General features: G+C 34.6%; 1 protein-coding gene across 25 annotated transcripts in view; it reads left to right on the top strand.

Moving 5' to 3' along the window:
- ADGRL2 (adhesion G protein-coupled receptor L2) overlaps positions 1-13,409 on the top strand; it is a 295,308-nt gene that overhangs the window by 207,851 nt on the left and 74,048 nt on the right. For all 25 annotated transcript variants that reach the window (XM_054499971.2, XM_063653684.1, XM_063653672.1 and 22 more), the window contains one exon: positions 2,013-2,226. In XM_054499971.2, coding sequence (XP_054355946.1) covers positions 2,013-2,226 — 214 coding nt within the window. The remainder of the gene's footprint in view (positions 1-2,012; positions 2,227-13,409) is intronic.

Raw genomic sequence — 13,409 nt, 5'->3', positions numbered from 1 at the left:
CTGTTTTGGCAATCTACTAAATTATTAAAGTGCCCTGATCTTTCTTTTCTTTTTCCTTACTATACTTTTTTTTTTTTTTTTTTTGAGATGGGAGTTTGGCTCTTTTTGCCCAAGCTGGAGTGCAGTGGTGTGATCTTGGCTCACTGCAACCCCCGCCTCCCAGGTTCAAATGATTCTCCTGCCCCAGCCTCCCGAGTAGCTGGGATTACAGGCGTGCGCCGCCACACCCAGCTCGTTTTGTATTTTTAGTAGAGATGGGGTTTCACCATGGTAGCCAGGCTGGTCCTGAATCCCCTGACCTCAGGTGATCCACCCGCCTCAGCCTCCCAAAGTGCCGGGATTACAGGCGTGAACCACAGCGCCAGACCTTACTGTACTTTTCTGGATGACTGTGACTAAAGCTTTAAGACTCCCATCCCTGAATTATCAAAACAGTAACACACTCAACTATGCCAGTTCTCAAATAGGTTTCAAAAGCAGAGGAAAATTCACTTAGAATGGTAACTCTAATCCTGCAAACTAACAACAACAAAAGTTAAAGGGCTTGGGTTTTAAAAACCACAGTGCTTTATAATCAGTTCTGTGTTTTGACAAAATAGTAAGAATTGTGAGTATGGCTCCAAGCCAGTCTTTTAATAATGTGTTCCAATATTCCTAGCATTTTCTAATAATGGATTTATTCTGTTTTATTATAGAATTTATAATTGCAAATTGCCTCTGTATTTAAAATAGGTTGCATTTCAAAATTTTATTTGATGTCATTTGTTTGAATTTTCACATAGCTTTTGCCACAGAAATGTGTCAGCTTCTGAAGCCATAAAAATATTTTCTATTAAAATAAATATGGTAATACTAGTTTAAGCTGAATTATTTGTATAGGTATTACAGTACAAGGTCAGGAGATGGAGAAAAAAGCAATGTGTGTGTGTGCGTGTGTGTGTGTGTGTGTGTGTGTACGTACGTGTACATATAAAAGCTTATGAACGTGTTGGGGAAGAAATATATTTTGGAAGTTTGGCCTGTGTACCATTTGCCCTGACATTTACCCAGCTCTGTTTCTGTATCCCTTCTGCATTAGTAGTGCACCTCTCCACATGCTACAGTACTCTCCACATACTATAAACCCTTCTTAGTGAAAACATACCAAGGTTGGGGTTTGCCACAATCTCCTGAAGATTTCTGAGTTCCAGATTAGGTATTCTTTTCTTCCCTCTTCAGTCCAGTTACACCTTTAGTTTTCTCTGAAGAACTGAGAGTTCAGCCAGGTTTGAAAATTGCTGCTTTTTAAAATCATACCAGTGTGTCACCCAGTACTGCTTTGGAAGAATATACTTACATCTCAGAAAAGATCACGTTCAGGTCTTTGAATTTGTTGAGTTGGATGGGAGCAGTGCTGGCTCCTTTGAATGTCCATCTGCTGATTCCTTTCAGTGTCAGTTTTAAATAAAGGATATTTAAATGGAAATAAGTTATTGTGCCATGAGTATCTTATTGTTAAGATATTTATTGTGCCAAAAATATCTTAGTTATTGTGGGGAAAAAACTGCTAAGATGAAGGTATTTTTTAAGATAATGCAATAGCAATTAATATGTATACATTAAATAAGAAAGTAAGGCCAGTGGGTGTAGCAGAGCTTTCATTCCATTGCGCAAATGAAAATTCTTTCTTGATTAGTAGTTATATTTTCTGTTTGTAAAACTTGTCACCATTTATAAAATCCATGATTAAATTTGTCATTATTATTTGGATTTACTAAAAAAGCCATTTAGTTTCTGATTATACAGAAAGTAATTTGTTAGGTTATTTTTGTAAAGATGAAGAGTCCAAATAAAGATGAATAAAAAATAATTTTCTGACATATTGTAGAGAACCAAAAAATTATTTAATAAATGCCTGAGTTTATGACATCTCTTGACGATAGACATGAATCATATTACTTGAAAATGCTTTACTAAAATAATTTATCTTATAAATGAGTTACAGTTTAATTTTCTTTCTTTTTTATTTTAAGGTTTCAGCAGAGCAGCTTTACCATTTGGGCTGGTGAGGCGAGAATTATCCTGTGAAGGTTATTCTATAGATCTGCGATGCCCGGGCAGTGATGTCATCATGATTGAGAGCGCTAACTATGGTCGGACGGATGACAAGATTTGTGATGCTGACCCATTTCAGATGGAGAATACAGACTGCTACCTCCCCGATGCCTTCAAAATTATGACTCAAAGGTAAATATTCGTGTGTTAATGTCCCATTTGAGCGATCGTATCCAAATTAGAAAAATTATTACAGTTATTCCAAAGCAAATGGATATAGACCACATCCCAGCCTATTTACTAAACTGAGTTGGGTTTTTACCTACTAATGTTGATATCTACACTTTATATTTTCATCAATATTCAAATATGTAAATCATTCTAATATAGCTCGACATGTCTCAGAATATGTAATACATGGCTTTTTGTGTTATATAAACATAAAATAAAAAGCAAGAATAATTAAAATGTAATCTTAGTTTTTAAGCCTTTGAAAATTTGAAATGCTTTTTGTAACATCAAGAATGTTTAAGTGCCTGGGTCTTTGGCAATAGTTGCTACTTAACTTTTTTTTTTTTTTAATTAATAAACTTTGTTTTTTAGAGCAGTTTTAGGTTCTTAGTAAAATCAAGTAGAAAGTACAGAGATTTCTCATATGATCCATATCCACACACACAGTGTTTCTCACTGCAGATAGTTTGCCCCACAGCAGTACATTTGTTAACAGTCCATGAACCTACATTGACACATAATTATCACCCAAAGTCCATAGTTTACAATAGGATTGGCTTTTGGCATTGTATATGAGTTTTGACAAATGTATTCACCATTGTAGTATCATACAGAATACCGTCATGTGCCACATAATGACTTTTTGGTTAGTGATAACCTGCGTGTACCATGGTGGTTCCATAGATGCTAATGGATCTGAACTGTTGCCTAGTGACCTCTTAGCCATCATCAAGTCGTAGTGTGACGTATTATCTTTTCTATTTTAAATGTGTTTAGATGTACAAACACTTATCATTGTATTATAATTGCCTGTGGAATTCAGTACAATAATATGCTATTCAGGTTGTAGCCTAGGAGCAATAGACTGTACCTTATAGTCTAAGTGTGTAGTAGGCTGTACTATCTCAGTTTGTTTAAATACTCTCATTGCTGTTCCTGTAATGATAAAATAGGCTGACAATGCATATCCCAGAAAGTATCCCTTTGTTAATGATGCATAACTAGTTTCACTGCCCTAAAAATCCTCTGTCCTTGGCCTGTTCATCCCTCTTATCCTGCTAACTACTGGTAGCCACAGATATTTTCCAGATTGGCTTATTTCACTTAGTAATATGCTTTTACATTTCCTCCATATCTTTTGTTGGCTTGATAGTTCATTTCTTTTTAGAATGGAATAATATTCATTGTCTGGATAGACACAGTTGATCCATGCACCTACAGAAGGACATATAGGTAGTTTTTAGGTTTTGTCAATTATGGATAGAGCTACTGTAAACATCTGTGTGCAGTTTCTTCTGTGAGTTTAAGTTTTCAGTTTATTTGGGCAAATATAGTACAATTGCTGGATTGCATAGTATGAGTATGTTTAGCTCAAAGTGGCTATACCACTTTCCATTTCTACCAGCAATGAATAGAAGTTCTTTTTTCTCCACACTCTTGCCAGCATTCAGTGTTACCAGTGTTTGAAATCCATTCTATTAAGTGTGTATTGCTGTCTTATTGATGTTGTAATTTGTAATTCCCTAATGACACAAAATGTTTAACATTTTTTGATATACTTATTGTATACTTAACTGTCATCTGTATATCTTTTTCTTCTTCTTCTTCTTTTTTTTTTTTTTTAAAGACAGAGTCTTACTCTGCTGCCCAGGCTGGAATACAGTGTCGTGATCTCTGCTCACCGCAATCTTTGTCTTCTGGGTTCAAGCAATTCTCTCGCCTCAACCTCCTGAGTAGCTGGGTGCACGCCACCAAGCCTGGCTGATTTTTTGTATTTTTAGTAGAGACAGGGTTTTACCATGTTGGCCAGGCTGGTCTCAAACTCCCAACCTCAGGAAATCCACCTGCCTCGGCCTCTCAAAGTGCTAGTATTACAGGTGTGAGTCACCATGCGTGGCCTTGTATATCTTTTTTGTATCTGTTTAATCTTAGCCCATTTTTTTAAATTGAGGGGTTTTTTTTAGTGTTTAGTTTTAAGAGTTCTTTTATATTTTGGGATAACAGTCCTTCATCATATATCTCTTTCTCAAATATTTTCTCCCAGTTTTTGGCTTGTTTTCTCATTTCTTCCAGTTAAGGGTTATCATTTATATAGTTAAGACTTAAAACATACAAACAAGCAAAGAGAATTAAATAACAAGTTCAACTTAAGAAAGCATAAAACTAAGTATAGAATTCCTTGTATCCTTCAACAAATTATAGGTAAAATATCCTTTTAACAGATTAAACACTTTCTGGCTTTTCTTCCTAGCAGATTTGGTTTTACTCAGTAGGTTAGAGAAGTCATAGAGAAGGCTATCAATATGACAGATGTGTTAAACCAAGATGGAAAGTATGTTTTTGAATATTAAGTGAGAATTTCTGCCATCTTCAAATAGTATGCAGATAGTTAAGGTAAACATATTCTGATTAGGTTCTATTCTTTCTAGTTCAAACCATTGCTTGTTTTTTTTTTTTACCTTATATGTTGCCCAAGATGGTTATAAGGAAGAGACCAGTTGTCTTTTCTTTAAAATTTAGATGTAAGGAAAATTTTGCCCACATTCAAATTCAGGATCATTCAAATTCAAGACAATGTAAAATTTGACATAATTGTTTGAATGTTCGAGGTACTGTAGTTTGTATTAAGGTGTTAAAGATGGTTATAAATTGCTGTTTAGCCACTTTGAAAATAGTACAGTTGCCAGGTGCAGTGGCTCACGCCTGTAATCCCAGCACTTTGTGAGGCTGAGGCAGGTGGATCACCTGAGTTCAGGAGTTCAAGACCAGCCTGGCCAACATGGTGAAACCCTGTCTCTACTAAAAATATAAAGATTAGCCGGGCGTGGTGGCAGGCACCTGTAATCCCAGCTACTTGGGAGGCTGAAGCAGAAGAATCTCTTGAACCCGGGAGGCAGAGGTTGCAGTGAGCCAAGATCATGCCACTGAACTCCAACCTGGGCAACGGAGCGAGACTCTGCCTCAAAAAAAAAAAAAAAAATAGTACAATTGAGTAAGGTAGAGATGAATATAAAGTATACGTATGTCCTAATGTGATAGACTACCTCAATTCCTGAGTTGAAAAGTAAACTCTGATAATTTCTACTTTATTGAATTTGAGCAGTTTTTTTTCTTCACTGAGCCCCAGTTTATTATAGAAAGTAGATATATTACATCATTGGTTAATTTTGTGTTTTAAAAATGGTGTGTTTGAGAATGTGTTATAAACTTTAAAGCTATATAAATGATACCTCTTAACTGGACTGTTGCCTTCCCACATATAAGTATAATACAGAAAACTGCTGAGAATGGATATCATTTTTTCTGTATTAGATACGAAACACCTAACTCTTGGCATCTTTTTTGTTGTTGTTTTAATTGTGGTACTCCAGGCATCTTTATTAGAATTTTCCTATATGTAAGATAGTATAAATAATTATTGCTTATATAGAATAACTTGTCCTTTTAAAAAAAAAAACTTAAAAATCCCAAAACCCTAATAGTTTAGCAGATTTTCCCCTTTATATTCCTCAAAAAATGTGATATTCAGTCATGTAGTGATGGGAGACATGTTTATTTCTTTAATGTAGAAAGTTTGTCTTTGAAAAGTTCACATTTAAACATTAGAATTTTTCCATTAAATTTGAAAGCCCCCCCCCCCTTTTTTTTTTACATGTAATGATAGAGATGGGCATAGAAATTTCAGTACCATTAAAATATGTTTTCATTGTATTTTGCTCCTCTTTTCTTTTGTTTTTCGCTCCCTTTCATCCATTGTTATCTCTTTAGCAGTTGAGAATCAAGTTAAATAAATACACTTGTAATTCAGGCTGTGGACATGGTAAAAATATTGTATTCACTGTCCATTTTCTATTTCCTGTTTATTTAAAAGTGTGAAACTAAAGGCTCTAGTAGTAACTGATTATAGTATACTGTCTTAAGTATTCTGAGAGGCTCATCCTAAAAAGTGAGAAATGAAATGTTTTCTTAAAATGATATTTGTTTTAATATTTTATGGAACAGTCACCATTTAGTACTCTTTAAAGATAATTGTTGGGGGGGGCAACTTAAAAATATATAAAAGTTATAACACTTTGAATTCATTAACAAACCAAAAAAACAAATCCTACTATTACTTTGAAGTATTTGATTAACAAATAAATGAGAATTTTGCTACCAGTATTGTCTCTTTGCAGCACTTGGGTACAAACTAATAGGTGTCTTAAAGTGATACACTAGATTATACCTGAAGATTGTCTTCCTAAATTTTAACTGTTTTTTCACTCTAAAAACCTGCTCATTGTTATCAAGGTAGTTTTGCTGCTTCGGATGGTGCTTTATAACATGACCTCAAGTTTTTAGCACTTTGGCCTAGAGATCTGAAAGTAATTATGTAAATATTTACTGGTTTATTTTTCAATATTAAATGTGAGTTTCACATGCATAGTTAGGTCTTTTGCAAAGCAATTCGTAGACATGTGAGTGTACCTTTGTAAATACAAAGAAGTACAAAATGTAATACATACCGTGTGAAGAAGATGGTGAAAATATGTGCTTCAGTTAGTCCCTATTGTAGTAAGGTGTATTTTGTATAAAATAGGCCCCCTGCCTCCCATTTTTTTGGCGGGGCCGGGGAGATGGATTGAAATTGCCCCAGGAAAGTAAGGTTATGGCCTAGATTTATGGAACTGGCCTGGCTCCTTCAAAGCTTTTAACCAAAAAAATTTTTCTTAAGCACAGTTAAAGGTAGCACCTGACTAGAACCTCATAGCCTACTTACATTATGATGTTTCTTTTCTTTTTTTTTTTTGAGACAGGGCCTCAATCCCTTGCCCAGGCTGGAGTGCAGTGGCATGATCTCTGCTCACTGGAGCCTCTGCCTCCTGGGTTCAAGCAATTCCCCGGCCTCAGCCTCCCAAGTAGCTGGGATTATAGGTGCGCACCACCGTGCCCGGCTAATTTTTGTATTTTCAGTAGACATGGTGTTTCACCATATTGTCCAGGATGGTCTTGAACTCTTGGCCTCAAGTGATCTGCCCGCCTCAGCCTCCCAAAGTGTTTGTATTACAGGTGGGAGCCACTGCACCCAGCCTATGTTTCTTATTAAGTAAAATTCAGTATATTTTTGGTTGTTATACTATCCATTTAAATTCCTTGAAGTTTATTTCAGAACTGGGTGGCATGTAAATATATAGTGCAGCAAGCCATTGTTTATACAGGTTTGGCACTTAAAGAGTAGTCAACAAAGAATGTAAAGGAATAACAAATGTAAACATAAAGTTGAATAGTTGCCGGTGAATAAATGATATCACCCACAGAGATTATGTAATTTGAGCACGCAAAACCTGCTAGACAACACCTGCATTTGAGGAGCAGAGGTAAAATTGCCATCAAAAAAACGGAACAGACGTGGGAGAATTAATGTTTTAGAAGCCAGTAGCAAAGTACAAAAGAGATACTTTAATTTTCTTGATGATGTTGAAGATTTTTATTCTATTTTGACAACTCAAATAAAAGAACATGTTAGGATTTTCAAGATAGAAGAGTTTCAAGATAGAAATCAAGAAATAGCAATTAGCCTTGCCTTGCATAGACCAGCAGGAATTAGGTAGTACTCTGGTCACATGGAGCCAGACGGTGAATAAATATATAAAGTAGGGATAAACTTCTAGGATTTTTATTCTACGAGAAAGGGAAAAACTATCTAGCTTTAGAACTTTAGGTATAGTTTAATTAACTTAAGCTCTATAAGCAACAAAGCTGATTTCAAAGCTCAGTGTTTTCTGAAAGGTTGGGATAATGGAAGTAAGCTCTAAATGTAGGCACCAGAATAATCTATTCCCTTTTTATACCCCATTCAGTAACTTTTCTATTCTTGAATTTCCCTTTTCTAAACTTATCAATATCCTAACCTATTATCTCTAAGTATAATAATTACACTTTATTTTACTTTTTAAACTCGAGAGCATATGGAGTGGTGAGAACTTCTTGTGTGCCAGAGGGTTTGAAGGAATGTGTTGTTGTATATGTATGTGCATTACTTTGTTCTGTGGTTCTTTACATTACAGTGGATGCAGAGTGAGACTGGAAAATTGAGTGCATACTTCCACATTCAGTTAGAAGTAAGACTACATGGAAAGGACCATGTATGCCTTAGTCTGGAATAAGCAGAATGATCTTACCCTCTACCATGACACCTCCCATTCTTGCCAACAGGCAAGGCATATAAATAGGGAATCTGTAGGGGATGGGAGAGTTTATAGGCCATGGCTTCTATTTTAAGGGAGTTACTGAGATTGTTAGAGCTACAGAGGAGGTTGAGGCTCATCATATTCTAATTCCCTTTAATTACACTTGGGGAATTGATGTCATTATAATTGGTACACTTTGTTCACATAGCTGCATGTATATTCTCACTTTTAAAAAAATCTCCTTGAGAAGGAGTGGCAATTTGATATTCTTTTTACTTTGCAAGCCTTTAGAAAAAGGTTGGATTATTTTCCACAGGGGCTGAAACCTCAAATCGCCTGTACCTAGAACCTCATTCATTTAATATCTTACTGGCATGAAAATATATTCATAAATAACTTTGAAGTTCAGTTTTGCTATCTAGACTTTTAACATGTCTATTATTTTCAAATATACTAATAGATACTAATTTTATATAAAGTATTTAAACAAAGGAGATACTTAATGCACACATGCACATACACACACACACACGCCCCTTTACTATGGGAAGTGGTGAATATTGGAAGCCTCTCAGAATTTAATCAAGAAAATTCATTACAATGCAGTCACAGTTCTGCCAGTGTATTCTGGCAGACTTCATGATTATAGATTTCGGCTTGTGTATACTCTCCTTGACGTACAATCCTCTCAACTTTTTACATTGATCATCCATTCTTCATAAAGAGGCTTTGTATCCAAGTCAGAGCTATATGAAAGATATTTTTATTTAGTTAATATTTGTTTTCTGATTTTTCCTATAGGTAACAATAAACTGTAAACCCATCTTTCTAAAATCTTCATATTTCTTCCTCATTAATGGCATTTTTCAAAGGGAAAAATTAATGCAGTATGTCTTACGGTGTTTCATAATATTTTGGGGTTGGTTTATTTTATTCCTGAATTATTATGAATGCTTACTAGTCAGGGTTACTCTTGCTTAGCGTATTCATTTAGTATACTTACTCATTCTCATAGGATCTAAGCCTGCCATGTCTCAGAAACTGCATTCTTACCCTTATGTTATTTATCCCAAGTGCTTTTATCTTCTTGACATGTCAGGTTTATCCACCACTTGTCCATTAGGGTAAAATACATACGGGGGAAATGAAATAACTCGGCAGCTCCTAACCCATCATGTGTATGCAATCTACTTAGGTTATTTTCTATTAGTTGATGAATTTCTACTAATTCTCTCACTCGTGGCCTAGTTGTTTCAAGACAACTAACTGGTATTACAAGCACATCTCTGTGGCCAGTCTATTAATATAGATTCTTGAATTTTAGTACAGTAATGAATAACCATTAACCTAATTGGACACATACTTCGCATGTTACTTACTGATGGACATTTAAAGCAAAGCACTCATAGGAAGGGGAGACTATTGGCAGCAATAAACATGAACCATATTAAACATTCACATTTAGTGTGCAAGAAAGACTAATAAATTTTGAAATGGTTTAGAAGATAAATTATCTAAATATCTTTTATGACCCTGCTTATCAAATGTAGAAAAGAGAGAAATAATGTCACATCAAAAATTCTGCCCTATAGGATCCTCGGTTTCTCCCTTTTTTTGACAGGGTCTTACAGCTGGAGTGCAGTCTCTGCTCACTGCAGCTCCAGCTTCCCAGGCTCAAGTGATCCTCCCACCTCAGTCTCCCAAGTAGCTGGTACTACAGGTGCATACCACTACACCCAGCTAATTTTTGAAAAATTTTTCTACAGACAGGGTTTCCGCCATGTTGCCCTGGCTGGTCTCAAACTCCTGGACTCAAGAGATCCGCCTGCCTCAGCCTCCCAAATGCTAGGATTACAGGTGTGAGCCACCAGGCCTGGCTCTGTTTTTCCTTTTAAAATGAAAATCAGTAAAACAGTTCTACTAGATGTTGAAGACTGAGAATACAGGTGTGAATTGGCTCATTTTCACTGGTACTTCTCATTAATTTAGGGGGTTTTTACCTTTTGTATTATGTCCATTGGTTGAGGAAACCAGAGTATTTTCCATAAGGATGTTATATTAGTGGTCTTAAGTATTCCCTAAGGATTATTCAGTGAAATTCAGAACCTTGAAAGATATTTTAAAAGTTTGAATTTTATTTTATTTTTGAACAGATACAGGCTGGATAAGGGTAAGGGAAATTAGTTTTTGAAAGCAAAGCCATATCTCATTTCAACTTTGGTGATTTTGCTTCAGTTTTTTATTTTTAGTTTTGAAACCAAAGCGGAGAGATGAAGAAATAAGATCAAAATCAATAGACGTGAACATGAACATTTCATTTGACCTCTGCATTTCAATATGATCATAATGATCTTTTTATAGTGCTTTTCATATCCTTAGGGATTATTATGTATTCCACCTTTCTCATTTGAAAGGTGAGTATTATGGATGGGATGACAATGGTATTTCTGTGGTGTCTATATCATCACATACCTTGTAATTTTTCACTCACCTAGAACATTCCTTCCTGTATACTAAAACGTTGGTTTCTATTTACAAAGTGTGACATTTAAACAAGTTAATTGACAGAACTGTGTTTGACGGATATCTCTAAAATGTACTAAACAATCAAGTGTTAAATGTATTTACTTACTGTCTAAGGAAAATTATTGTGGGTAATTAGGTTCGTGGTGGCATTTTACTAATACACATTTATCTAAATGACCACGAGATCTGCTTTCATAAGACTATTTTCAGATACCCATTCAAGGACTTTGTTGTTCCTAAGTATGATTTCTTCTCAGTATGGATCTGCTTGTTGATGTCATACTAATAATATAAAAATTTTGCTTACAAGCATCCTTTTTAAAAAGTTATACTTTGAACAGATAAGAATAGATGTTCAGTTACAGTTGTAAAAAATAGAAATGAAATTTTATTGTAAGGTTTCACATCAAGGCAAAGTCACTATTTTTGCTTGTAATTTGGCATTTTCTTCTGTTTTTTTCTTTTTTTGACACCAAAATTCATAGACAAATGCTACTGAAATGTAATATAATGCATGTTTTCTACCAGTTAAAAAAAGAACAAGTTGTGAAGTGTAATGTCACTTAAGAATTTGGAATTGTTTTTAGTATGCTGTAAAATTTCCTACTGGCATTTTTATTAGGAAAATAATACGTGTGTTTATTAAAGCTTTGGAATAATGTCACTGAAATATGCTGTTTATTAATACTTTTAATTTAATATTTAATAAATAATAGCAAACATAATTGGGGCAAAATTGAAATGTTTCCATTCTAATTATTCTTGTACATTTTAAGGAGATATCTAAGTAAATAAAATGCCTATCTGTATTTAATAGAGAAAACATCTTACTAAATTGGTTTACCCCAAATCCATATTTTGTTTTCGTACTTGGTTAGGAACAGGATAGCAATGATGAGTCAGTATACTGTATTGACTAATTTTATTGAATGAAGAGAAAGAGAAGAAAAAAAAAATATATATATATATACGTCTTTTTTTTTCTTTTTGTGGGGAACATGGTCTCACTATGTTGCCCAGGCAGATCTTGAACTCCTGAGCTCAAGCTATCCTTCTGCTTCTACCTCCTTAAGTGCTGGAATTACAAGCATGAGCAACCACTCCTGGCAAGATAATTTGATATTAAATTATTTAAAGATCTTAAACTGTCATTTATTATGGCCCTATTAATTTTCCATATATCCTATACTGAAATTGCATACCAAAACTATGATAGTAACAGCAGCAACAGCAACAACAAAAAACACCAGTATCTACTTTGTATATTATCTGAGGAGAATAATTGTGAGTAATTAGGCTTCTGATGGCATTTTACTAATACATATTTTTCTGCCTTGCATATTTTAAAGATCCATTCTTTTTTGTTTGCTATGTATTTTCTTTAAGTATATTATAGCAATGTAGTTAGATTTTTTTAGTGCTGTTTGTTACTCCACTATTAGTTTTAGAGGTAATACATCTCTTGTGGATGTTAGAAGGAAAAATCTCATTATGAAAAAAACAGAAGTAAATGATTTTGCAGTCTTTAACACATTTAAATTTTGTATAAATAAATCAAATATATTGTGAAACTAACACGTTACAGTTTTCTCAAAATTTGTTAACATGTCATATGTGAAGACCAAGAAAGACATAGTTTTAGAACTCACCTATCTACATTACTCATGGCTTTCAGAAAGTGTCTGAAATGAGAGTTGCTCTATTTAAGTTGGCTTGAGATGATTCCAGTGGTCTTTCTGTTTGTTTTTTCAGACCGCAGATCTGTTATTGTTATTGAACTCACCTGTAATTTGTGGAAATCTTACTCTGTCTCTAAAGGTAGATTCATGGTAAACCCATGAAGGTAATGAATCTTAAAACATCACAGCCCTTCACTTGCATAGGTCTCTTCTAAGGCATTTGAACAAGTTCACGGGGTCAAATACATATAGTAAAAATTGGCAGAAATACAATATTTAAACGCAATCTCTAAAGGCTTTGATTTCATTCTCTGACTTTTCTGATAGACTTTCCCTCATTTATGGTGGCTTAGGAATAGCCAAGCGCATTTAGAGATGCAGTTAGATGGAAGTTCAGTTGGTGTTAAATTCAATCTAGGTTTAGTGGAGTTATTTTTACATGGTTTGTAGACAGTTTTGTTTGTATACAGTTTTGTTACTGCTAACCATTCTGGTGAAGAAATGGCCTCTAGAAATTCTTCTGTTACTCATTATACTTCCTTCCTGATCGTGACATGAATGTGCAAAGCCAGATGTCATACTGCAATTTAAATATGTCCTGTGACACCTGAGATATGTGGGTAGTGGAAGAGAGATAATGTTTGTAGTGTATGGAGCCAGAAGCTAGTCTATGGAAAAATCCTTTCATTCATTACATATATATAACATTAAGGGGCATTTGGTTTTCATAGATAGCTAATCCAAAGAGAAGTTTTCTCCTACATATTCT

This window comes from Pongo pygmaeus, chromosome 1 (assembly GCF_028885625.2).
Source record: "Pongo pygmaeus isolate AG05252 chromosome 1, NHGRI_mPonPyg2-v2.0_pri, whole genome shotgun sequence".
Lineage (NCBI taxonomy): Eukaryota > Metazoa > Chordata > Mammalia > Primates > Hominidae > Pongo > Pongo pygmaeus.
This window is presented reverse-complemented; position numbering and strand designations above follow the sequence as displayed.